This window comes from Salvia splendens, chromosome 14 (assembly GCF_004379255.2).
Source record: "Salvia splendens isolate huo1 chromosome 14, SspV2, whole genome shotgun sequence".
NCBI classification, from domain to species: Eukaryota; Viridiplantae; Streptophyta; class Magnoliopsida; order Lamiales; family Lamiaceae; genus Salvia; species Salvia splendens.
The window spans coordinates 23,249,788-23,276,791 of NC_056045.1; the positions used below are offsets into that span (position 1 = coordinate 23,249,788).

A 27,004-nucleotide genomic window follows, 5' to 3' on the forward strand; every position below is an offset into this window, starting at 1 on the left:
TGACTCGTCGTCAAAGATGGTTTTTTACTTACTCCCTCGATCCCAGCCGTCGCATTTTACGGGTACATTAATTAAAGAATCGGTGTTTACTACTATATGTTAAATGAAAAACTAAATTAAATTAAATGCGATCATTTTTATCATAAAAATAAATGATTCAATTATGTAGAAAAACAAAAATAAAAATATAGTACTACTACTTAGATGGATAAAGTAATTAAGTACTCCCTCCGTTTCACTATAGTTGAGGCGGAACTTTTCGGCACGGGGTCTAAGAAAGGGATGTTTAGTGGATTAAGTGGGTAGATAATAAAGTAGATGAAGTAGGTGGACTTTTTAAATGTGAATTTCAATTTTGATTTGATTTATTATTTGAACTCAACTTACATAATTCTTTTTTTAAATGATTTATTTATTTGCTAATTATTCACAATAAATATTTAAATTCTGTAAATAAAAAAGAAATAGACATAGAAATTGAATTCTGTAAATTTTCGAGCAATACAATAAAAAAGCACTAAATAATCAAACAAGTTCCTTTATTCATTCACATTGAAGTAATCAAACAAGTTCCGTAATCAAAGCATGAGGAGTTACACTTTTCAAACACTTAACAAAATTTTTACTCTAAAATGAGGCGCCACTTTTCATTTAAATGTGGCGCCACTTTCTATTCACATTAATAAAAGTCCATTCCCAACCACTGCCATTCCCAACCACTGCCATTCCCAACCAAATGGAGTAAATGCTCTATTTCCAAAAATGGCTTGAATGCTCTATACACAGCCACAGCCACAACCACTGCTCCACCACTGCATTGAATGCTCATAATGGGGCATCAAGAGTACTCCTCAGAATTCAAGAACCAAGTGGTTCAATTCATCATTGGAAGGTGTGTCGGCATTGTTCCTCCTCGCGGCACACTTAAGGAGGCACAACTCAAATTCAAAATCTCCCGTCAAACATGTACACGATGGTGGAATGCTGCAAAGAAACAACAACAAAGAGAACAATAAATGCGATTGGTAAGTCTAAAAAAAGTGAGAACTTACCCCAAAAGGTTGCATCTTGATGTTGAGGTACTCAAGGGTATGCATTTCTCAAAGAGATGCAACCTCTTAAGTGTGGCAGCCGGTTTAGGTTGTTCAAAAGCCACAGTTTGGAGGTTGGTTAAGGCTGGCCTAATTAGGCCACACACATCAGCCATTAAGCTCAGCTTAACAGCTGCAAATAAGTTGTTGAGACTGAGATTCACAGTTGAATCTTTACAGCTAGACAGGATCTTGAACAAGATCAAGTTCAGGAACATGTACAACACCATACACATTGATGAAAAGTGGTTCTACATGACAAAAGGAGCTCAAAGATTCTATCTTGCTCCAGGAGAGGAAGAACCTCATAGAAGGCGTCGCCTTCACCACTAGCAAGAACTCCGGTCGGGGTGGCGCGGCCTTCACCTCCAGATACGCAACCAGTCGGTGAGGCTTCGTCTTCACCACCAGCAACACCTCCGGTAAGGGAGGCGCGGCCTTCACCGCCATGTACGCCACCAGTCTGGGAGGCGCTGCCTACACCTCCAAATATGCAACCGACCGGAGATCGGTTGCCGTCGACACCACCAGCAAGGCCTCCGGTTAGGGGAGAGGCCTTCACCGATGTGGGAACGGCCGGAGTCTCGGCGAGTTCGCCGATGTGGGAACGGCATATGAACGAGAATAGATGGTGGATTAAGCCTTCATCATCTCGGGCCGATTGTCGAGATCTACGGCGGCCTCTTCTCCGGGAAGCGGACGAAATCAACCCTCTCCCGCGCGACCCGGCTGGAACGCGGGTGATGCGAGGGTTAATCCATCCCTCGCCATCGGGGTGGTTCAATCGGTCCATTGTGTGTGTCGGCGAAATCAGCGAGGATGAAAGCGGCAGATCTAGGGTTTGAGAATTGGGGAAGAGAGAAGGAGGAGTAGTTTAGATGAGAGAGAGAAAGCAGACGCGTAAATGACTCACACCAAAATAGGCGATTTGTTTCTCCATTTAATTACACTAATTAAGTGTCATTAGGGAAGTTAAATAAAATGCCTAAATCACCATTAAATCTCCTAATTCTTTCCTTTTTTTGGAAACGACTCAACTATGAAGAAACTTCCCGAAATTGTAAAATGATTCAACTATGGCGAAACGGAGGGAGTATTTCTCAAACTGATACCATACTAACTAGTCAGAGTGACAGTGGGCCTACGTTTTGGGCATAACATTTTATTTAAAGCCCAAACCCTTAGGCCCAATATTTTTGTATTTGATTATTTAGTCTCTACTATAAATCACAAACCATGCGTGAACTGAACTCAACACAACTCCCGCGAAGTTGCAACTAAATTCAGCAAAGAGGAAACCGTTTCTCCGCCACCGCACCGCCGTTCACCGCTGGCTCGTATCTGCTAGGTAATGTGTAGATTTTACCTGCATAATGATACGAGTATATCTACATAATATCCTAATATTTCTATTATTCCATATATTATTGATTTCCATATCTTTCCTATTTCTTGATCACTAAGTTAGGTTATTAGGGAATATTATAAATATGAGTTTTTGTTATCTTTTGAAGGAATCATGAAAGAAATATAATTATCTTTATCGTTCCGTCTTTTATTTTTCTGCAATTTACTTTTCCGTCTTTGTTCATCGGTTGCTCGACGGAGACTCCTGCGCGAACGGACCTTCAATATCCGGCGAATTCTCGCTAATTATCATTGATACGGGTTTCTCTGTATCATCCGGTGCTTTCATTGTGATCTCATCCTCCGTATTTCCGCCATCATGTCATACACCTACACTGACTACGTCCATCCCCAATTCGACAGACAGTTCTCCTTACCACTGTCCATGTCGAGCCCCACATCGTGTTGGTACCCCCAGAGACAAGACGTGCAATTTGGATACCCCTATCCAGATCCGGCGTGCCCGATTCCAGCGCTATCCTTTAGCGCGCTAAGGCCCTCTTCGGTGTTCTATCCGTGCCCCGAACCTGACCCTCCTGATGGGAACCTGTTGTACACCCCTGCACAACCGCCTTACCAGCTCTTCCAGCCGCCATCGTCTCCATATCAGCAGCCTTACAACGGTGTAGGCCATAGGGAGCCTCTCGGCATTGCACGTGATCCGGTAACGCCGAATTTGGAACCGAACCTACAGTTGGCTGCCTTGGTTTCACAGCTTGAGCACTTGACCGCAACTGTCAAGCAATTGGTGTCTCAGATGGATGCAAACAAACGCTGTCTGGGTGATCCACACGCCGCAATGAGGTCGACGAGCCATCTCCGCACAGCCGCCCCACTGGCCGCTACAACTGTTGTCTCGTCCATGAATCTGCCCCCGTCAGCTCCTCCGTGTAGCCCCGATATCAATGGAGATGAGGGCGAATTGTTAGACGATGACCCACTCCCACTAGCTCTCAGTCGGGCGACTCCAATATCATTTCAACATCGGTCCCTCATTTTGTACTTGTTGTTTTCCCCGGTTCTATAAAATTGGGGATTTCAGAGGGTGTGAAACGCGACTGCTTTAGTTCTTCTCTCGGCAAGAGTGAGTTACAGAGAAATTTCACAATTTGGATGATATAGGTTTTAATGATGACGCGAATCCAATTGATGGTGATGTTGCAAGAATGAATCATCGACCAACATCACTTGACGGTGATAAACGGTGGATTCCTCCGCGCAAGGACACGTCGTGTTTGAGCATTCTGGGACGTATGGACAAGCTTCCCATTTTAACGATGAATTTTGGCAACCACAATAGTCATCCTTTGATGATTTTTGATGGAGGTGATGAAGGGAGATGCTCTAGTGTTCGGTGTGCATTTGATCCGGGAGGAGATACCTCGCCAAAGCTTCAGCTTTTAACTCTCGTTGTGGCTTCATGGTTTCCACCTTGAGGATAAGGTGAATTTTAACCGTGGGGGAGTTGATACGAGTATATCTATAGAATATCCCCATATCTCTATTATTCCATATATTATTGATTTCCATATCTTTCCTATTTCTTGATCACTAAGAGTATTATAAATATGAGTCTTTGTTATGAGTCTTTGTTATCTTTTGAAGGAATCATGAAAGAAATATAATTATCTTTATCGTTCCGTCTTTTATTTTTCTGCAATTTACTTTTCCGTCTTTGTTCATCGGTTGCTCGACGGAGACTCCTCCGCGAACGGACCTTCAATATCCGGCGAATTCTCGCCAATTATCATTGATACGGGTTTCTCCGTATCACATAACCTTGTAAATCTGTCGATTATGCTGTGAAGTTTTTTAGGTGATAGAAGCGTAAGGTCTGAATTGATGTTTCGTACTGATGCGTTTGAAATTCAAAGCTGTTCGAGTGCCTTTTGCTGTATAAACTGTAATCGTATAAAATTTTCGTTAATTTTATGTTTATCTTTTGGTATGGTGAATCAGCCTGAAGGGAGAGTTTTGGTTGAGTATTGACATGTGCAGAATGTTGGTATTTTTCTAAATCTAGTTTCCAAGTTGAGTAGTACTATAACATTTACAGAATGATGAATGACTGATAATTTGCTAAATCTAGTTTCCAAGTTGAGTATTAACATTTGCAAAATGATGGATGAATCATGAATTTTGCTAAATCTAGTTTCCAAGTTGAGTATTGACACATGGATGATTGATATCTTGCTATATCTAGTTTCGAAGTTGAGTATTAACATTTGTAGAATGTTGAAGGACTGATATTTTGCTAAATCTATTTTCCAAGTTGAGTATTGACATTTGCAGAATGATGGATGACTTGTATTTTGCTAAATCTAGATTTCCTAATTTTGGTGTGGTTTGATACATTTCATGTTTATGTTGGTAAATTGACAATCAAGTTATTTCTGGGACCAGATTTGTGATGGGAAGCCGTCTGCAGAAGTGGGCAAATAGCCCTAGTTTGGCAATGTTTTGGGCTACCATAGGCTGCTGCATCTGCAGCTTCATTTCCCCCTTTTCCTAGGGCTGGGGGATTGGCCAGCCACTGGTGATCTGAGCCGTCTTAGGATGGCGATGATGCTTCTCAGCTGCACTGCTGCACCTGGAGCTTATCACGTGGGATATCTGTCCAGGAACCACGCTATTCTGCCGGATGCGCCTGGTTTCTGTGGATCGCCGATGGAGAAGCGCATCAACAGTATGGCTTTTTTCTTCTGCTATATGACATTCTTACAGTGGGGTACTTGGCCCAACAATGTGGGACTGGAGTTGCTGTGTGTGGCTGTTTTCGTGCTGGTGGAGATGCCCCGTCCTGTTTCCAAAGTCTTTATGCTTTACTACTTTTATAGTATTCCTGCCATTGCTGCTCTTCGCTGCCATGGTTGGGACTTTTTCTATCTCGGCTGGCCCATGCTCACTGTGCCCGTGACACTCTTCTGTTAGAAAATACAATGCGTAAAATAAAAGACTATTGCAAAAAATAAAAGACGGGGAGAACTCCAAAGACCACATTGTGAATTACTTGAATTGATTATCTCAATGGTTACCCAACTTTTACAGGCTCTAATTCTAGCTATACATGGAAAATATATTCTAATTATACTAATATCCTTTGTATTTGAATTTTCATAATCTTTAATTGTTTTCCTTCTTTATTGAAAGTTTAGATCTGTTTCAAGGAGCTTCTTCAGTTTTCTTCATTGAAAATTTAGGCTCTTATCAAGGAGCTCTTCATTCGTCATTGAAAGTTTAAACTCATTTCATGGAGTTCTTCAATTTTTTGTTGACGGTTTTAACTCGTGTCAAGGAGTCAATCTAGACAGTTTTAACTCGTGTTCGGGAGCTTGTCTAAATAGTTTTTACTCATATTTAGGAGCTATCTTAGATAGTTTTAGCTTTTATCTAGGAGCTATCTTAGACAGTTTTAGCTCATATCTAGGAGTCATCTTCGACAGTTTTAACTCATATCAAGGAGCTACTTCTGACATTTTTGACTCTTGTCGAGGAGCTAATTCAGACAGTTTTGACTCTTGTCGATGAGCTAATCTAGACTGTTTCTCTTTTGTCTAGGAGCTAATCTAGACAGTTTTTGCTCTTGTCTAGGAGCCATCTTAAGAACATTCTCGGTCCATTCCAGCTTAAACTATGAGCCCATTAGTTTCATTTCATTTTTTTCCTTCTTGAGCCTAATAACCATTGGGCCCAACTTTACTTCTGTAAAAATGAAGACGTGAAACCATTAGTCTCCTTTATGTTTCTTCATGAGTCTTTTCTCGGTGACAGACTGTTATTTTCGTTGCATCGTCTACACGCTGCAGTGTCTTCTTCTTTTCTTTTTCCGCTGTCACATCTCCATCTCAACATTATTTCCAGTATATCTTTAACTCTCACTCTCAAGCAGATGCATTCTTGGTATCTAATTTCAGGTGACAGCCTCTCCCCTGTGACGGACTCCGCTTTAGAAGCCGACACAAGCTGTCTCTGGCAAGATTATCACGGTGTTCATTCTATGTGGCCATCTTCTCGGTATCCTTCAAGGCACCCATTTTTGACCTCCATCATCGGCCTCTCGATCTCTCCAGCGGATTGCCCCCTTGGACCCTTTTCGACAGCCTTCTTGGTGGGCTTCTCGACAATGGGCTTCTCTGCTATATCTCTCGATGATTTAGCTCCCTCTCATCCTCAATCGAACCCCAGCCGGATAATTCTTCATTGCTGTCTGTTTTAGGTAGCTTCTATTGGGCCATTCCATCATCGATCCTTTTGCGTGATACTATTGACGCTCCATCGGTGTGTGGGTTGCGCCTTTGTAGCTTTCTAGCCATTTCGTCATCTTTGGTCTTCACGACCACCATAGATTTGGAGAGGAGTTGTTCGGTCGCATTCTTCCTCTGCCCCTCGGCCGGACAAACCGTGAATTCAGATTTTATCTCCGAATCTAGGGCTCATTGCCACCTCCAAATCAGCAAGTAATCGCTGAACTCCATGGAGAAATTGCAATGTCGAGATTCGAGGAATCGGCTCCTGCTATGGGAGGATTTTCTTTCGATTTGTGCAAGAGAAACGAGAATGATTTGTGCAAGAGATGCTTATGCAAAAGGGTTTGAAGCCATCCTCGTATCTGAAGACCGGAACTACAATTGTTGGGTTGGTTTTTCAGGATGGTGTCATTCTTGGAGTTGACACACGAGCCACTGAAGGCCCCATTGTTGCTGATATAAATTGCGAGTTAAAACTTGTGGCAGAAGCAATTTGCTCCGTTCCTTCGTCGTTGGCTTCTTGCGCCGATCAACGCTTCTCTAGCAGTCTTTGTGGCCTTGCTACTGGCTCCACCTCCTTCACCACAATGCCTCATTTCTCTCCTCTTCTGTTGTGGTTCTTGACTGCCACCAGTCTCCTTTCTCCTTATGGGGGAGATTTTTGGGGCTGATACATGGTTGTTTTTTAAAGGGTTTTGGCTGGTTTTTGGAAGGGACGATGATGAGGCCTTTTTTTTGCTATAGAGGCACCGATCGATCCTAGTGATCGAACCCGCTCTGATACCATGTTAGAAAATACAATGCGGAAAATAAAAGACTATTGCAGAAAGTAAAAAACGGGGAGAACTTCAAAGACTACATTGTGAATTACTTGAAGTGATTATCTCAATGGTTACACAACCTTTTATAGGCTATAATTCTAGCTATACATGGAAAATATATTCTAATTATACTAGTATCCATTGTATTTGATTTTCCATAATCTTTAATTGCTTTCCTTCTTTATTCTTGCCATAACTTCATCACTTGCCTTCTTGTTCTCCAATTAATTGATTTCCTTATTCCAACATCTTCTTCATCGGGTGGAGGATCGCCATGCTGCGTATTGTGGGCCGGCTTTGGCCCAACCTTGATCCCGACCATCGGGTATTGGATGTTACTGTTTTAGAAGGAATGAAGGATTAGGAATTTGGAGCTTAGCTAGTAAAGTGGTAGTAAATCTTGACTCTTGAATCTTTAGTTTCTTACTTTTGCAAAGCTAATGAATTAGGAATTAGTAAGTTTAGACTTTTGTAATCAAGGGGTGTGGATATGTGTAGCCCGTTGTTTATCTTGAGCATCCATGGATTTCCTCGATGTGTATTTACCTCGACTTTTGTGCAGGAATGAACGTAGAAAAAAATATTTTGATAAAATCTGGACTGATTTTTATTTTACTTACAAACAAGTACTCACATACATTGCATACATTACTAAATTTGCAACATGACAATCTTGACATAGCTTTTTCGTTCACGCACGAGATTCTCCATTCCAATCAAATCGAACTTTACAACTGTTTTCACCGCACATACAAATTCAAATTGTTTTTATTTATGTTTACTTTTCATTTACTTATCTTGATTCTAGGACATTACAATGTATCACAATGCAAACTTTGTTGGGAGTGAGTGGTTGATTTCCAAGGAAATGGATGATCAAACCTTCCCAATTTGCAAAAATGTGTTAAGAGCACAATTTACAATAACCTAATGTAGATGAAAACAAGCAACGAAACAATAACAAGCGAGAATAATAAATCAATGCCAAGATTTATATCCCTCTTCAATTTGTAAAAACCACGAGATCCAATAATCTACTAATCCAGTATCAGTGAATGGTAGACATTAATCGATAAAGTTTACAAAAGCCATCTAATCATTAACAATGGTTAATCAATACAACTCCAAGTGACCACGAAGCACAAAAATTTATGCTTTATTTATATATAAAATTAATGACATTTTCGGGAATTATTAGGAAAATACTAGTACTTCAATTCTTTTTTAAAACATAATACTATTATAGTTCGCACTACGAAATTGTGACTAAATGTATCTAATTTTATTTTAGAGTTGGTGTTGGCCATAAGCTCGCATGTCACATACAATTCGATATATCAACAAGAAAATAAAGATAGATGTACATATTCAAGTAATTTGGTATATGGTTCCAAGCAATATGATATACGAAATCAAAGCACTATGGTGATACTATAGTTAAAATGACAATCTGGCCAAGCAATCTATGATACATAGGAAAGCATTCTGCGATACATAGGCAAACAACTCGGCATATGATTTCAAGCAATCTAAGATATGAAATCAAAGATAATCAAGTAATCTACAATACATAGGCAAGTAAGTCTGCTAAGTGACAGGCTAAGGTTGAATCTGCTCCTAAATCTAATGGTTGTCCTTGGTGGTACAATGTCATCTTAAATGGTGTTGTCATTTTAACATAAACATGTACAATACACAATGCTCCTAAATTTTAATTCAATTCAATTAAGTTGCTAATTAGTTTTATTATTAATTACTCCATATTATTTTATAGCAATAAAGAAGAAATGTTATGGAAACTTTATGATAAATTTTCACATGATTTTGAGCTTAATTCAAAATAATTATACAATATTCACTGAAAAAATTATTTTTTTTCTTAAATAATTTTCTTAAATTGTTGCAGAATGATTAGTATGTAATTTATTTTAAAGTAAAAATTTATAGATCAAAATTCAATATAAGTTTAATTATGTATTTACAGTTTATATACATTTATCATAACGGATAATCATAAAGTTGAAACTTTTTTATTGGGAAGGAGTTATTGATAATGGCATAGGACTGTCGCTGGTGGAATGAGTGTTTACTGTTTGAATAATGCTATGCGGCCACATTATGGCCAGCCATAAATTAATTAAATAACAAAAAAATAATTTTTTTTCAAATTTTTGGTTTAATACTACTTGATTTTACTTTTATATCATCTTCATTATATGTTGCTCAACATGTTAGTGTTGCTCTTTCGTAGTTTTTGCTCAACTTATTACTACTGTCATTTCTTGATTGTTGCTCAACGTATACAGTAATTCGTGATATTAATGTGTTTTACGTAATGGAATTCAAAGATAAGTATCAACTCACAAGTCCATTCACACACATATAAGTTTATATCGATAATTCTAATTTTTTTATACATATAAATGGACTAAATTAACTCTTTATGGCCGACCACATTATGACCATTTAGCATCACTCTTACTGTTTAGCCCCAATATATCATATGGGTTTAGGCGCAAACCCAAGTCCATTTATTTTAAACCCAATAATACAATCCTTTAGCATAAATTTTTGTTTTTTAGTTTATCCTTTTCAAGATTTTGATTAATTTCATCACAATCTATCAATATACTTAAGGAAAAGTAAATATACTTATCTCATCTTTTTTTCATTAATAGTTTCATACTTTCATATCCTAAGATAACCATCATTATACTTTAGAAGCAACCGCAATTTATTCTTTGAGTAGTATTTAATGCAGAAAAAGACTCTTTATATAGTTGGATGTTTTTTTTAATAATGTACTCCCTTCGTCCCTTAAGAATATGCACTATTTCCTTTTTAGTTTGTCCCACAAGAATATGCACTTTCTAATTTTGGAAATTCTTTTCTCTCTAATGAGATGAGACTCATTCTCCACTAACAATACTTTATTTACTTTTTCTCTTTACATCTCTCTTACTTCACAGATATATGCCACAATATATATTTACATAAATTGTAAATCATTTTTATATTTATTTATGTTTTATAAATACTTCCCACACAAAACATGAATTTGAGAATAGTGTTTGTAGTATTAATAGTTTTTACACTTATAAAAGGATATTTATATATCAAAAGTAAAAAATAAAAATAAAAATTGAACTATTTCTCAATTTATGAATGTCATCCTTGCGCATGGCCATCTTATAACCTACATAAGTATATGCTTGCATTTTCGATGTGGGATACAATCAACTTGACCAAAATGAACACTTTTAGCTTGAAGGCCCAATTATGAAAAGTGACTGTATTTTGCCATTTTATTTATATCGTCCACAGTTAGACTTTCCAATATAAAGACATGACACAGATTATTACAAATACTAAACACTGAAAATGGGAACAATTAAGATTATCATTAATGAACAATATAATTGGAATAAAAACTGAATCTTGGATGTAGAAAGCCATTTTCTGTATCATTATTAGAGCGTCTGCTAGCCTTGCTATTATAACAACTTGAGTTACTGTCACCTTCCAATTTCTTAGATTAAATAACCAAGATAACTCGCATCACACTCCAATATATATATGCATACGAATCGAAAATGAAGAAGAGAAAAAATCATCGATTCCATTTTATAGCATCTTTGGAATATGAAGTTCCCATAGTAGAACTTTACAGCATCCCTGCGTTGGAATATCCTTCAACGTGCTTTCCTCTTCGACAACTTCCTTTCTCACATAATTGAGTGAATTCTGCAACCATAAACAAATCCCAGTTTCACATTGAAGCAGCAGGCAGCAAAACCGTGAGGACTTAGCTCAAAACAGACATTATTATACTAACGTGGAGTTTGGGGATGTATAGACGAACCGTCACAATAGATATTTATGCAGTAGTAAATAAAGTAGAGAAATAGGACCTGTGGTGCATCTTGAGTGGGAAAAGTTCTTCTTCCCCATCTCTCAGGATCCCACAGAATGGTGCTGTTGAAAGCAAAACTTGAGATATGAATGTTGTTGAAATGGCATTTCCATGAATCACACACCCTCCCTTCCATCATCACCTTCCTGCTATTCGCCACCATCTTCGCTACAGGCCATGCTCCAAACGCCCTGCACCAATCTCACCTTCAATATTAATTATGCAATGCTGAATCCATTCATGTATCAATGTATACTTACTCGATGGCGCGGATCTCTTGGAAGAAGCTGAGATCATACACATTGGACAGCCCCGCGAAGTGGACCACACCACTCAAGCGGTGGTGCTCGATGTGGCTGAGGGCGAGGTTCCTCTGGTGGTCAATCTCCGCATCCTCATCGATGAAATCTTCATCAGATACCACGTGCCTGTACATGATCCCGGTTTTTCTCAGTATCTGAGAAACCTCGGGATCAGGGGGGTTTGGCTCCACCACCACCCACACCAGTGGCTGAGCCACTAGCCTCAAAGTGGATGCTAGTCTTGTAAGCATCACGTTGCGGAGGAGCTTGTTCCTCTTGCTTGTTGGAGAGACTATGATCACTAGTTTCTGATCATTTCTTGCCCTTTTGGAAGTGTGGCTGTTGAGTAAGGGCTCGGGCGAGGAGAGGGGCGGTCTTTGAGATCGCAAAGCCTTGGTGGTGGTGGTGGTGGCTGTGAAGAATCCCATCACAAAGCATAGGAGGAAATGAAGTAAGGCTTTCTTCCATATGCTAAGATTTTTTTTTCTTGATCTCTCTTGAGACCCCATCATCATGTCATGAACATCTAGAAACGTAGTTGGTTTTTGTTGTGCCACTATCTATCTATGAGTGTTTTTGTTTGTGTTGGTGATATTGATGGATTGTTCTTGAAATTGAGGGAACAAACAATTTCCTTTTGTTGGTAAATTGCAATCATGTTGTGGTTTGTGATTGGAGATGTGAGTGAGTTTACTTTACCAAGTTATGACTTGTAATGGAAGAAAGACTCATCATGGGAAACTCAGTTGGTTTTTGCTTAGAGAAAAAGTTGTTGAGATGTTGTGGGTTAGGAGGGGGATCATCATTGGATAATGGATAGTGACGTGTTTCCCTCTTGTAAAGTCGAGTTATTTAAGAAAATATAATCTGAACATTTTGCAAGAATTTTTATCAAGAGTCAACTACTCTTGTTCAGACATTGTTTACGATGATAAATTAAATATGGAATCATTAATGTTCAACAAATCCGTTGTCGTCCAGCGGTTAGGATATCTGGCTTTCACCCAGGAGACCCGGGTTCGATTCCCGGCAACGGAATCCTCCTTTTTTGGATCCAAATAAAATAGAAAACCAGCTACAAAAAGAAAGAATAATAATACTAGCACTAAAATTTGGGAAGTGCGGAAATAGAACACCTCACAGATTCCCTTCATTTTTTAGAAAAATTAAAGACACAACAATAAGTTACAAATCCAAACCACCATCTACATCTACATCCAAACTAAAGACAGGTTGATATACATATGAACGATCAGTGCTCTACAATGCATTCAGCTTTACTAACACTTCCAAGCACTCGATGCAACCAAAACGCATCCACTAATACGAGAACATGTCTCTTGCATAACTGAAAGGTCGGTCACGACCCTCTAAGAATCAAGTCCATACTCCTCGCCAAAGTACTTGTCGACTAGCTGATTAGCCATGCTCCTTAGCTCTTCATTTTCATGAAACTGGAACCTTTCCATGGCTTCAATTCCATCTTCTGCCTCCACAAGCTTTGGGCCCTCGCCATTTGGCATTCCCCTCAGAACCTGTAGAACAGGCGCGCTATTAAATGCAATCACATAATTTGTAGGTCAAATACATCAAGAAAATCAGTTGAATGAACGTTTGTTGCGATTAACAGTAACAGCCTAACAGGAAATGTTTGCTAACCAGTTCCAAGAATTGCAGGCCAAGTCTGGCGGCCTCGATATCTGCAGACCTCACCAAGTCTGTGAAACCACTTAGGCATCCTCCGCCAACAAGAGAAACCAAGTGATCAACAATCAATACAGGCCGTCCAGATTCAGAGGGGGCCACACAGAGGTTACCAAGAACATATGCAACTTCTTTCCTTATGTCAAATGGAGAAGTTGACAGAAGGCGTATAAGTATTGAGACAGCCCCACTTGAATGTATTAGTTTTTTATGCTCGACAGAACCAGCAGCCACGTTGGATAGCGCCCAAGCAGATTCCTAAAACAACATGCATATAAAATAGTGATCCCAAGCCCCAACCCAAAGGTTATAACTTATAATCATATTTAGGTATAATAAGCATGAAACTAGGATGGTATACCATCACAATGGAAATTACCATACCTTTTTCAAGACACGGTGTTCACTGCTCAAACATTTGATCATCACTTGAATTACACGCACTGGTGAACACACAATGTTAAAAATGTTGATAAAGTCATGCAGCACATCGGCTCTAAAAGAACTGGAACTAACCTGTTATTTCATTGCCAGCGACAAGGACATTGTCAGTGACATAAGAATCACCAGCTACAAGATTACCCAGACTCCTCAGTACCTATTTACATGAACCACATCAAAACCATGGAATAATTGTAATATAAAGCACCTAATTTGTAATGCATGCAATGCCGATTACCGGGATAAGCAGTTCCAAGCTATTTGATGATGCCAGTCTACCTACAAGTATCTGTAGCAGATCACTTTTTGCTAGCATACTGGTAGCAACATTTGAAAGGGCAGTGAGGTACACAACCACCCATGCCACTTCAGTCGCCAGTTCTTCATCTCTGTTAAAATCAGTATAAAATTAAAGTAGGCAATAAAACAAGTGAGAAAAACAAAATAAACACATCAGTAATGGTAATGTACCAAGCCTATTAATTCATATTTACTTCATAATCTGATGATGCATCAAGGAAATCTCATTCACGGCATATATGTGTGTGAGTGCATGCATGCATGTATGTTTATATATTTACTCCAACCTATCGATGTATCTATTCATGTTTCCTTCAATTGATAACAAAAGCAAAATTGGCTAATTATTTAATATTTTCCCTTGTCAGTTGAAAGTTGAAACTCAGGAGTAAGTGTTCATTATACAACTATTTTCAATGTTATCGTGTAGTTCAGCAATCAGATTAAGAAATGGGTTAATGGATAAAACATTAACTACTTACCCTCTTTTAAGGTGTCGAAGAATTGCATCAAGAACTCCATCAAGTCTGATTAATTCTGTAGCAGCTTTTGCATGTCCCTGCATAAAAAATTAATATATTAGACAAATACCAAAGAATATGGAACCCAGAAAAGTTTTCTGGCTAAGTAGTCTTCATGCGCCATCTAGAGAAAATCCAAGACAAGATGATGAGACAATTGTTACTAGCCTTGAAAATACAAACAAAGTGACATTTCCCTACCTACCCAATCACAGATAAACCAATTAACCAATCAACCTCGTTTGAACTTTTAAAGCAGGAACATGCAGATTAAAACATGCTTCAGCACCTTAATTAAGTTTGATAATGCCCAAGCAGCTGTTCTCACAGTTGATCCCTTGTTTGGTAGCATCATCCTTGCAAGAGGCTGTAAAGCTCCTTGAGATAGGAGAACATCTCTCAGTTCCTCTCCTTCACCAGCAACATTTCCCAATGCCCAGGCACATTGCTCTGCAACAGGCAGAGAGCTCTTTTCTGCAAAAGAACAAAGAACACTCAATTAGTTGTTGAAGATTCCGACTGAAGTTAAGTGTACTGAAAAGAGCTACATGTGTGAGTAAACTTAAAAGCATTGATTAAGGAACAGTTCTGGCACACAAAATTATAATTAAGCCTAAAATCTTCAGAAGATATTAGGCTCATGAAGCTAACTTCTTTTCATTAAATGCAAGAATACAAACCACATGCATGTGGCATGGAGCGAGTTACAAGCAGATATGCGGTAGACCTTTATCCCTGGTTAACAATTCTACTTGAAAAATAATGTAATCATATAACATTAATCATCCAAATGTGGTACTGAACTAGACTTGACAATAAACTCCACAAGCAAAATGGTGAATAGCTGTAGATTTCTAGGAAATAGTTCATGCAGTTACACAAAACCTATACAAACAACATGAGTGTAACCTTAACATGCCACAGTAGAAGAGTACTCCTAAAAAAGAGATGTTCATAAAACAAAGAAGGCAGACATAGGAAAAGGTAAGAAGCAGCAAATAACGTTAATCAGTAAATATGATTATAAAATCACAGACAAAAGAGTACTGTTAAGAAAAAACTGAAACATTATACTCAAGTAACAAATCAGAAAAGCTATAATGATTCAGAGGTAAGTTCAAGATCAAACAAAACATGTGGTGAAGGCAGTGTTGTTAGGGTCGCGGGGCGCACCGGGTCGATGGGGTGAAAATTCGGGTCGCGGGTCGACGAGTCGACGGGGTCGAGAGACCCACAAGGCTAGGTTAATTTTTTTGCCTTTTAATATTAAATAAAATAAATATATTGCTCTAATGTTTATAATATATCAAATAATATAAATGTAGACGCAATTCATGTGAATAGAGATAAAATGGAAAATAGAAATGATCAAAATATCAAAACAATTCATAAGTCATAACACAATAAATAATTGAAACCATTGTCTGAAAATATCAAAACAAAGGAATATATGAAGGGTGGCAGCAACAGATCTTTGAATTGTTTATTTGTTTAGGAGTGAAGAAGTCGAATTCTAAAGTGTAGAAAGTAGGTTTGAAAAGTTTGATGTGGTGCATGCATATATATAGAGAATTGTGATTGAGAGAGTCAGAAAACATGTGAGAGATTTGAGAAAATCAGAGATAGCATGTGTTTAGGGCGACCCAGGCGACTCACTCGATCCAGGCGACCCCCTCGACCCAGCCGACCCAGCGGCGACCCTGTATCTCGATCGACCCATCCATGTTGGGGCGGTGATGGTCTCGACCCAGGCGACCCGGGCGACCCGAGCGACCCGAACGACATTTTGACAACACTGGGTGAAGGAGGTAGAGACAAAACGTAGCCACCCACAGATTAACCCTTTCTCCTGCCTAATAAAGCCCGTGCTCCAATGCTCATGCACAAGTCCACACAATAAAAGAGAGAGATATGAGAGAAAAGGAAACACATGGAAACCATTTGTGGTGCCAAAAGAAAAGCATTCACCATCAATAGTATCGCATTCTACTTTCTTTTTTCCTACCATGACCATAATAAAGGTGTCCTAGTAGTGATCTATGAAACTTGAGAACATAGAATACTTCCCAAAGAATATTGAAAAATATAACTGTGTGTTCCTCAACAGTATCAGTTAAGTCGGAGCTCAAATACTTAATAAAATGAGGAATGAAAAGAATAAAAAAATGAACTAAAATAAAAAAAAGCATAGAAAACAACCTCCCATATGAGCAATAAGTAAAGGTAATGCAGGCAACAAGGCTTTCGTTTCTTCTGGTTTTCCAGCAGCTATATTTGTTAGACACCAAGCTGTCTCAAGCAACTAAAATAGTGAAACCCCATTAGAAACATGCAGAACAGCAGATACCCCTTTAACTTAAATATGCAGAGTCTTCAAACCTGTTCATCAGGTGAACCAAATGAAAGGCATTGAACTAGAGTTGGCATAGCTCCAGCCTTGAGGGCAGCTTCAACTGGAGGATATTCTGATTTTGACAATAGCCTTCGTAGCTCACGAAGAGCGTTGACCCTCTTTTGCATTATTCTTTTTCCTCTGGAGCAGGAAGGATAATGTCAGTTTCACTTTGACTGACACACTTTTATTTAAGCCTCAAAAGATATACATAAGAATGTTGGAGCCAAAGCAAACACCTTTTCACATGAAAAAACATAAATACGATACAGCAGACTTAACTGAGGCTTAAAAAAAACTGATATCAATTCATTCCTGAATGTCTAACTTTCCATCAGCCACCAAATTGCATACACAGATAGAAACGACCATATTATTAAAGTAGTAATCACATTATATCAATAATTGACATTTGACAGAAGACATATTAAGGCAACAGAACTTCATTCCAGTTCAAAATGAAACAAGAGTGATGTATGACATACTGATAGGCAATGGCAAGGTTTAGTTCTTCAATGGATTTCACAGTCTGGTCCTCCAACACTGATGGTTCTTCATCCGTTGCCATGTCGGCATCAACAGGAACATCAGCATCATCGCTGCTAACTCCCACTCTGCATAAACGCTTGGTCCGCATTAAGGCTTCTCTTCTCTCCTTCCGCACCGTGACTGCATGATCTCGTCTCCTCTGCACTGCAGCACTTCCAACTGAAATACACACGCAAAACAAGCTCAATTCATCAAACCATAATGACAGCCAGGAAAAGGGTTGAGTACAAAAATCACAATTAGACCCACTGAAATCAGCTTCAGAGTCTTATAAACCAATGCCGTCTCTTGCAAACACCATTAATTGAATAACAGTAAAAAAAACCCACCAAGAGAAACAGAAGCATCCGATGTCACTCACACACACACTCTCTCTCTCTCTCACACACACACACACACAAACACAAACACACACACACACACACACACACTTCCCTTTCGGTCAAATGTTCGGACTTTTGACATAGCATAAAACGCACAAATCACACAGAAAATGATCAAAACACTTCGATACCTATGAACAATTACATATAAACAGAGAGAGATAGAGAGTGGCTTTGCCTGATGATTTTAAAGGTCCTCTTTTATGCGGTGTAGAGTTCTCGTCCGCCATTTCCCCACAAATTCCAGCTCGTTTACAGGAATATTTCGAATGATTAAGCGGCAGAGCGAAGCAAATACGGCGGGATTGCGAAAACAAAATCAAGCAGTTTGAAGAAGAAGAGGGAATCGAACATTAAATATTTAAATTCGCGCCTTGTTGAACTGGTGGGTTGATGTACAAATTTTTGGGGGTTTCTTGAATTTAGTGAAAATGTGTTTGGATTCTCACTCTACGCTAATTTTGTTTTGTGGGATAACTCTAGGGTTATACGACTTCATTTTTATTCGTTTAACCAAATTCAATAGTACAAAAACCTTATCTTTTGGTTATCAAAGTTCAATTGGTTTTGTAATTATATCTAAATTAGAAAATAGTGTTTGAAAGTTATAAATATGTTGAGTTAATTAAAAGAGTGAACTGCACCAAATATTCATAACTTTTGCACTTATTGTATCAGTGATCCTTAATAAAAAAAAATAGCATCAGGTGAACCTAATAAAAAATACAATCACAAAAGAGATTTTTACGGACGATACCACCTTCAGGCCCTTAAAGGGCATTCTTATCAAATTACCCAGCCCTGCATCCTGCAGCATGCCTGTTTGACTGAGAGTATGACTTAATTGTCTTAAAGTGTGAAATCAAAATTTGTATCAATCCCCATTTTCATTTCATGACTTTTAAAGCATTGCTAGCTTGTAAAAAGAACCTGGTGAAATAAAACTAAAATTTGCATTTATGAGAGAGAATCTGACCCGTGTAAATTGGCGTAGGCATGACTTAGAATAACATTACCACTTTATCATTATTTATTTGGATAAGTTGGACTTTGTTAGACCATCCATAATAGCGCCCAGCCGATCGCTGGCGCTGGGCGGTCTATTGCAGTCGCCCAGCGGACGAATGGAGAGAGAAACCGCGCAGCGCTGGGCGGTTTCGTGGCGCTGGGCGATCCGCTCGACGCTGCAATAGCGCCGAGCGGATCGTCCAGTGCACCGCCTAGCGCGAAATTTAAATTTTTTTTTTCCGAAACACTATGTATACGCGCTTTGCTCGTCATTTTCATTCGCACCACTTGTTTTAACGAGTACTCTCTCTATCTTAATTTCTGTACAAGATCAACAACGGGAAATGGATCTCAACAACGAGCCTAGTTCCGGGAGTAGCGGGTCACAAACTCCGTCGATCCCCGTGGGAAGTGGATGGGGTCAGATGCCCGGGTACTACAACATGTATCCGTGGCAGCAGATGTTTTCCGGGATGCCAACGGGGGGGAGTCCGCCGGGGGGGGTTTCCGACGATACCGGGGTGGGCACCAACGGGATGGGCACCCAGGATGCAGATGATGCCCGGCGACGACGGGGGATGTCTATCGCCCCAGTTTTGATTTTTCGACTGGTTCTTCGCACACATCGACCCAAACGCCCTTGGGGTTTGATAGTTTCTCCTTAGATGACTTGGTGTTTGATACTATCGGAGCTCCGGAAACTCTAGTTCAAGGGGGGGCAGAGCGGGGGCGTGGCGCCCCAAAGAAGAAGGGCAAGAAGAAGGTCGGTGAGTCGTCGCAGCCGGGTGAGGAGGAGGTACGGAGGAGGTGGACGGACGAGGAGAACGTCGCGCTCTGCAAGGCGTGGGTGAGTGTTTGCGACGATCCTCTCGTTTCGAACGAGCAGAGGATCGTCAACATGTGGGGCAAGATAGCAGCAGCCTACAAGAGATTTTGCCCGGAGGGGAGGCCACGCAACGGGGAGGATTGCCGGAAGGCCTGGAACCGAATCAGGGCTGCGGTCTCCCGATTTTCGGGTTTGTACACCAACGCACTCCGCATGATGAGCAGTGGCCAAACGGAGGAGGACTGCAGGAGAATAGCGGAGAAAGCTTTCCCACTGAAGGGGGTATACAAGGACTTCACCTACTGGAACTGCTATCTTGTGCTGAACGAGTCCGAGAAGTTCCGAGTAGGTGTCGACTCTGGCTGGCCGAAGAAGCAACGACTGAACTACACCGGCGATTTCAGCGGCAGCAGCGGTGGTTCCCCACGCCGCGTTCGGTCGGTGGCCGACCTAGCCCGATTGGGCGCAAGCGCGCTCAGCGGGAGGCGAGGGGGAACGCCGGGGCTTCCCAGGAGGTCCAGTCGGCATCCCCCCTTGGCCAATCCACCGAGGATCTCAAATTCTTCGATCGCGCCCAAACGCGCTCTCAGTTGATCAAGACGATGGCCGAATGGCGGGTGGCGACGGATCCCGTGGAGAAGAGCGTGCTTCAAACCTTGCTCATGAGCCTGCAGGACGAGTTGGAGGCGGCACGGAGGGAGACCGGAGGCGACGGCGGCGGTGGTGGCGGCGGCGATGGTTGCGATAGCGACGGAGGCGGCGACGACGGAGACGAGGAGTGAATTGACACTCCTTTTTATTATTGTATTTTTTTTAAAATTAATGTATTTTTTTAAATTATTGTACTTTTTTAAATTTTAATAGTATTATTAAATTTTTTCCGTATATGTCTCGTAAATTAAATTTCGTATATTGTGTGATTGTTAATTATTTCATTTTGTATATATTTGTTAATAGTGATGTGGATATTATGTGGCTAGACTATGACTGGGCTATTTGCTTGTTTTGATGATGTGGCAGGAGGATTTTTAGTGCTGATGATGTGGCAGTGGCTAGGCTATGGCTGGGCTATTCCTATTGTGGATGGCCTTAGTAACATATATCCTGAGATCCTTCTATAAATAGAGGTCAATATTTTAGAAAATAAAATAAAGCTAAATTTTATCTGAAGAAAATTATTTAGTAATATGTTGAATGGTGTATTTTGTTATACTAATTTGTTGAGCATAATTTTTAGTAATTAAAATTTTATCGTTAAAAATATAGTATTATCATAAATTAATGTAATATCAATAGTTTATTTAAAATAATAATTAGAGTTTGTTGATAATTTGGTTTGGACTAAAATTGTAGTGATGATTTTATTAAATCAAAACTTTTGATTAAATTTTGTGTTTTAATTTATGGTATTAGACAAAATTAATGAATACTCATCCCGTCATCCGTCCGCGAATAAGAGTCCCGTTTTTTTATTTTAGTCCGTCCGCGAATAAGAGTCCGATTCATTTATACTATAAATGGTAATATGTCTTATATTCCACTAACTCATTCCACTCACATTTTATTTAAAATTAATAAAGAGAAGTGAGACTCATATATCACTAACTTTTTTCTACCATTTCATTTAAAACTAATAAATACAAGTGAAACCCATATACGACTAACTTTTTTCACTTACTTTTCTTAATATTTCTTAAAACTTGTGCCGAAAAAAAATGAGGCTTCTATTCGCAGACGGAGGGAGCATAAAATTCCTAATCACTAAATTTGAATATAAAATGAGTTTTGAAATTTGACAAATTTTTGGTGCAAAAAATGGCACACTTGTAGGATGATACGGGATATTATGAGCTATTATTTTGTGTGTTAAGTGGATAGAGAAAATATAATTTTTATATTAATGGGAGAGATAACTTTTTTTAAAAATAGAAATGTGACATCTTTAGTATGCCAAACTAAAAAAGATAGTGTGGTATATTTTATGGGATGGAGGAAATACATTAATTTATAGAATACTTTTAGTTAATAAAAATTTTAAATGATAAAATTTGTACATACTCAACAAAGTATTACTACTATAAGAAAAGGTACTATTCAATAAATAAGTAAATAATTATGAGTGTGGACGTGTGGCGGTAGATTAGTGCAATATTAACTTAATCATGGACCAAATGAATTGAGGATACTGCAATATAAAATGACAGCAATTGAGAATGTTTCAAGGACTGTAGCAATTTGGGCAAGACGGTGGCACATTGCAAACATGTTTTCACCACAGCAGGGGATCCATTCCCTTAATTATTAGATAATAGCAGGTAAATTGCAGGTCTATGAAGTAGGTGTGCAGGTTTCAAGATGATCAGACAGAAATGCCCTTCAAGCCATTTGGACATTTTCGTTCGAAAAATGGCTAAAAAATCTCGTTTGTAATTGTATGTTTTGTTAGGCCCCTCTAGTACTATTTTTTTTTGTTAGAGGTCACTGATGTAACAATTGCAAAAGTTATGAGTATTTAGTGTAGTTCACTCTCATTAAAATCAAATATGAGTAAGTTATCCACACCAATCGACAATGTCGTTTAGCTAGATACAAAATCAAATACTACTATGAATTAGTTTTCCATATTAATTGACATTGTCGTTTGGCTAAACACAGGATCAAGTACCAAAACTATCTAGTTGAAAAGTGAAACTAAAATAAATTTTATTCTCATACGTCATCATTCGTTAAAAATAGTTTACAATGTTATTTAGCTAGTAGGAGTACATGATGATAAGTACCAAAACTAGTTGAGAAGTGAAATTAAAAAATAAATATTATATTCTCATCTGTCGTCATCCATTAAAAATAATTGTAACGATGGACTATATGAATTTTAAGATAAAATTATTAAAATAGATAAATAATAATTAAATATTATTAATGACGATAAGACCCATATTAGCATCCTAAATAAATTGAAATTAATTTTAATAAACATATAAAAATAGAAAATAAAATAATTTTTTATTAATGAATTCGGTTTGTGTTTTTTTAAAGAAGAGCAACCTTTTAGTTTGGAAAGAGATAATAAGTTTGGTTTTATTGTTTTTTAACCTTTTCAAATCCAATAACAAATTGTAGTTGTTACTTTTGAAAAGCCATGTTATTATTAGTCTAGTCTATTCGGAAATGTTGGAACTATCAAAGATAAAGTATATGATGATTTAGGGTGGGCCGATATATATAAGTTTTTTTTTCCTTGTTTTCCCTTTTTGTTTTTTATCCTCCCTTCTTGTTTTTTATCCTCATTTAGCATCTATTTCTACTCAATGTATATCATCCTCGCATATTTTAACCATGATAAAAATTGATGAGTTTCCATCTTAGATGATAGTTGGAGTAGCTCATGAATTTATATTATACTCCTCACATCAATATAAATATATATATGTTGTGTTTACCAACATAGCATATCTAAATTAACTTAAACAGGGCTACGAAACAAGCTAAGTAGAATTGTAAAGGGAAAATTTATGCAAAATACATAATCATGTGTAAATTTTTTACTAAACTAACTTAAATTGAAAATATTGTGTAAGGAGTATTTTAATTGTCATATGGAATAAAATATTTTGACAATTCGAATTAAACCACTAATAATAGGAGTATAAAATTTAGTACAGTCTTCATTTTGAAACAAAACAAATTTCAGTAGTAACTATTTTGATACAAACACCTAATTTGGTATCTATTTTTGAAATTAACTCCAACAAATGCATTATATTATGAATTATCATTGACCTTAATTAGCACAACATGCTAATTAATAATTACCACTTTAATGAGTATAAAATTAGACCTTCAAATAGCCACACAATGACGATGAGCATACAACAAATATCAAATGAGAGAGGCCATAAGTTATGGGTCCAACGACTTTTAATGGACGGGTAACCCAACTGTAGGCCCATTGGATATGCCTGGATTTATCCCTCAATTATTACAAAAAAAAAAAAGTTAAACTGTCACAATTCGATTCATATTTAATTAATTTGATGTATTTAATAAATGGGAAAGAAATCTTTATTTATTTCTTAATCTATAGATATAACATGATTCAGATTCATAGTTGCTAAATTACCTCAATAGATAAATCATCTATTGATATTTATTCCTTTTTTTCAGTTTATAAATTTTGTTATGCAATACTGCATAACATTGAATAAACACACGCATACTTCAAATTTCGTACTGTATTTTTTTTTCAAACAAGCCCTCAAATTACGTCGTTCATTTGAGGACAAGACAATCGTTGAGGCCTACATAGTGCAAAAATAGAAATTTCGCAACTTAATCTGAGATGAATAATGTTATAATAATAAGTCACATACACCTTGTTACGAACCTTCCTTTAGTGTAGATATATTAGAGATTTGCATATCTTTTCTTATATTTGTTTCTTGTTCATTAAATTAGGATAATAGTTCTAGTGTTATAAATAAGATCGATTGTTATCTTGTTATGCAATCAATCAATATATGAAATCATTTATTTGGCCCAATTAATTGTGCAACAAGAAACCTCTCTATCGCTGCCGACGAGAATCTCTCTCGTGCTCAGCACCCCCTTTGCCGGATGTCTTCGCCGACCCAAACCTCTTGGGCGCTCGACGGCTACGGTTCCGTTTCTTGATTGTGTGGAATCCGATCGTTAAGGAAGACTATCCTTAACAACTGGTGTCTTTCATTGAGTACTCTCTATGGACGGCTCGGATGACCTAGTGCCGCCAACCGGCCTCCTTACCGGAGGCAACGCCCAGGAGTTGGGGGCGATCATTCACGGTGTTTCCCGGCGAGCAGTCGCCGCGGTGATGGACAGCAACGAATGCCACGGCGCGACGACCTGGAATCGAGCAACCAGACTCGCGATATCACGGGGAAGTGCGATCCCTTCTCTTCAGGGCTTGACAAGATTATGGCACGATTCGACAAGTTGGAGTTTAGATTGGATTCGGCGGATAGGCGGGTCGATAAATTGGAATCACGTTGGGAGGAACTTGATCGACGTGTGACAAGATTGCAGGCGTCAAAAGCAGCGTATGGACAGCAGCCTTGTGCGCGCTTCGATTCCGGAGAGATTCTCCCTTCTCCGCTGTCGGAGCCACCGCCACAGTCATTGCATCCTACTGGTAGCCGCAATTCACGGGGTTTCCAGCCCTTTGAACAGTCGTCTTATGGCTATGCACCATCGTCAATTTATGGTCCGGAACCCTACCGACAGTTACGCAGCCCATATGTGTATAATCAGTCGAGGCGCCAAGACCGTGCGTGGAGCTATCCGCCAGATCGCCCGAGAATACCACGGTCCTATTTTAGTAGGAATTCTTATGTGCAGCGGCGATGTTCCACAACGGAACACTACTCGTGGCTCCACCAGCAGCCCTCAACCGGTTGGCCACCGCTACCACCGCGCTGGTGTCTGCCGCGTCATGTCTATTCAACAGCACTGCATGTCCCAACCTCAATGAGAAAAGATGAAGCTTTTCTTTCGAGATCGATATCATATGGTAGGGATGAAACTGAAGATCTATATTGGGAGATGATGTCATCTTTCTCTCATAATAGTTCTCTGCGGAATGTCGACAGGTGCTCGATTACGGGTTCAGCTCCTGAGATGAAAGCTATTCTCGAGGTCCAATTTAGAAAGAAGAGGTTGTTTGGTCTTTGTTCGCTTCGGAGCCGGAGTGGGACAGATTCACTAGTTAGTGATAATGAGTTCTCACATACACATTCGTCGAAGTACGCTTCGATTACGAATGAAATGAGGGAACAACAAGAAGAAATGTTTGATTTACCGAGTTTGGATGCTCATATGGAATATTCATTTGATAATGCTAAAGATTTCAATTATTCTTCTAAGAATGAGATGGTGGAGGAGCATAGTGACAATCTAGGAAGTTCATTTTTAATGGACTCTAGATTAGAAATAGAGGTGGGCGAAGTCGGTGATCATGGTATATCTACTTAGATGTGGCTGGTGTAACGAATCAGTCAATAGCCTTGCGTTGTGATAATCACGGAGTAAAGGAGGATACAGATGCGAGCCCCGAAGGCCCCCGAGTTTCATCTTTGGAGGATATATATCTTCCGTGCAGCTCTGATGAGACTAACATCATATCACCAACGTCACTGCATGCTGTTGCGTTCTTACATATCGAAGGGGATTTCAGGTTTTTGCTTAAAGAAAATGCGTATGATAAGGGCGATGTCTGCTTGAGAATTTGCATTCCTGTGGTGCAAGAATATATAGGGAAAAATTTGGTGTATGTGGCAGAAGTGTGTGGCACGTTGGGAGCCTATTCTTCCTTTAGACAGAAGAGGACGTTGGGAGCCTGTTCTTTTTTTAGACCGAAGAAGATCACAAGCGGTAGAGCGAAGGATTAGGAATTTAATTGCGAGGAATACTTGGGACTTCTCCAACTATATTTACACATTCCGGATGCAGAAGTGTGCAAATGGAGATGTTCACCTTTAGACGACCACATTCGTCCGCTTTTGTTCATTTTTGGTGGAGGTGAGGAAGGGAGAAGTTCAGTTGTTCGGGATGCGTTTGATCCAGGAGGAGACGCCTCGCCAAAGCTTTTGCTTTCAACTCTCGTCCTTGGTTTGTGGTTTCCACCTTGAGGACAAGGTGGATTTTAACCGTGGGGGAGTTGTTACGAACCTTCCTTTAGTTTAGATATATTAGGGATTAGCATATCTTTTCTTATATTTGTTTCTTGTTCATTAAGTTAGGGTAGTAGTTCTAGTGTTATAAATAGGATCGATTGTTATCTTGTTATGCAATCAATCAATATATGAAATCATTTATTTGGCCCAATTAATTGTGCAACAAGAAACCTCTCTATTGCTGCCGACGAGAATCTCTCTTGCGCTCAGCACCCCCTTTACCGGAAGTCTTCGCCGACCCAAACCTCTTGGGCGCTCGACGGCTATGGTTCCGTTTCTTGATTGTGTGGAATCCGATCGTTAAGGAAGACTATCCTTAACACACTTCTTAACTAAAATAATCTCATAATTTCATAGTATTAGATATATAATTATATGATACTAAATCA

The 27,004-nt window shown here is 38.9% G+C and overlaps 3 protein-coding genes and 1 non-coding gene across 5 annotated transcripts; 2 read left to right on the forward strand and 2 right to left on the reverse strand.

Moving 5' to 3' along the window:
• The first annotated feature begins 7,071 nt into the window (after window positions 1-7,071).
• LOC121764372 (proteasome subunit beta type-10-like) lies at window positions 7,072-7,416 on the forward strand. The gene has a single exon (XM_042160407.1). The coding sequence runs from the start codon at window positions 7,072-7,074 to the stop codon at window positions 7,414-7,416; it is 345 nt and encodes a 114-aa protein (XP_042016341.1).
• Window positions 7,417-10,935: 3,519 nt separating this feature from the next.
• On the reverse strand, window positions 10,936-12,426 carry LOC121763710 (beta-1,4-xylosyltransferase IRX9-like). Its single transcript, XM_042159770.1, has 3 exons — window positions 11,740-12,426; window positions 11,478-11,670; window positions 10,936-11,310 (listed from the first exon to the last, which is right to left on the reverse strand). The coding sequence occupies exons 1-3, from the start codon at window positions 12,294-12,296 to the stop codon at window positions 11,191-11,193; spliced, it is 870 nt and encodes a 289-aa protein (XP_042015704.1). The 5' UTR covers window positions 12,297-12,426; the 3' UTR covers window positions 10,936-11,190.
• A 321-nt stretch (window positions 12,427-12,747) lies between these two features.
• Window positions 12,748-12,819, forward strand: TRNAE-UUC. The gene has a single exon. It is a non-coding gene; the product is annotated as a tRNA-Glu (tRNA).
• Window positions 12,820-12,907: 88 nt separating this feature from the next.
• LOC121763833 (importin subunit alpha-9-like) lies at window positions 12,908-18,555 on the reverse strand. Of its 2 annotated transcripts, XM_042159918.1 has the most exons (11): window positions 18,250-18,555; window positions 17,625-17,847; window positions 17,127-17,280; window positions 16,947-17,049; window positions 15,037-15,221; window positions 14,709-14,785; window positions 14,165-14,315; window positions 14,002-14,083; window positions 13,870-13,928; window positions 13,441-13,743; window positions 12,908-13,316 (listed from the first exon to the last, which is right to left on the reverse strand). In XM_042159918.1, exons 1-11 carry the CDS (start codon window positions 18,299-18,301, stop codon window positions 13,152-13,154), a joined length of 1,554 nt encoding a protein of 517 aa, XP_042015852.1. In that variant the 5' UTR covers window positions 18,302-18,555; the 3' UTR covers window positions 12,908-13,151. The 2 variants fall into 2 exon arrangements, with proteins under 2 accessions (XP_042015852.1, XP_042015853.1); XM_042159919.1 differs by lacking the exons at window positions 16,947-17,049; window positions 17,127-17,280; window positions 17,625-17,847; window positions 18,250-18,555 and adding an exon at window positions 16,404-16,929.
• Between the last annotated feature and the right edge of the window lie 8,449 nt (window positions 18,556-27,004).

Bases quoted from the DNA above. Each gene is read 5' to 3' on its own strand.
- LOC121764372 (XM_042160407.1), top strand. From the start codon at position 7,072: ATGCTTATGCAAAAGGGTTTGAAGCCATCCTCGTATCTGAAGACCGGA.
- LOC121763710 (XM_042159770.1), bottom strand. From the start codon at position 12,296: ATGATGATGGGGTCTCAAGAGAGATCAAGAAAAAAAAATCTTAGCATA. The intron at 11,671-11,739 runs GTAAGTATACAT...AGATTGGTGCAG, and splicing joins CAAGAGATCCGCGCCATCGA to GGCGTTTGGAGCATGGCCTG. The intron at 11,311-11,477 runs GTCCTATTTCTC...TTATGGTTGCAG, and splicing joins CCACTCAAGATGCACCACAG to AATTCACTCAATTATGTGAG.
- LOC121763833 (XM_042159918.1), bottom strand. From the start codon at position 18,301: ATGGCGGACGAGAACTCTACACCGCATAAAAGAGGACCTTTAAAATCA. The intron at 17,050-17,126 runs GTTTGAAGACTC...TCACTATTTTAG, and splicing joins TTGGTTCACCTGATGAACAG to TTGCTTGAGACAGCTTGGTG. The intron at 14,786-15,036 runs GTGCTGAAGCAT...TTTTTTATGCAG, and splicing joins CATTATCAAACTTAATTAAG to GGACATGCAAAAGCTGCTAC.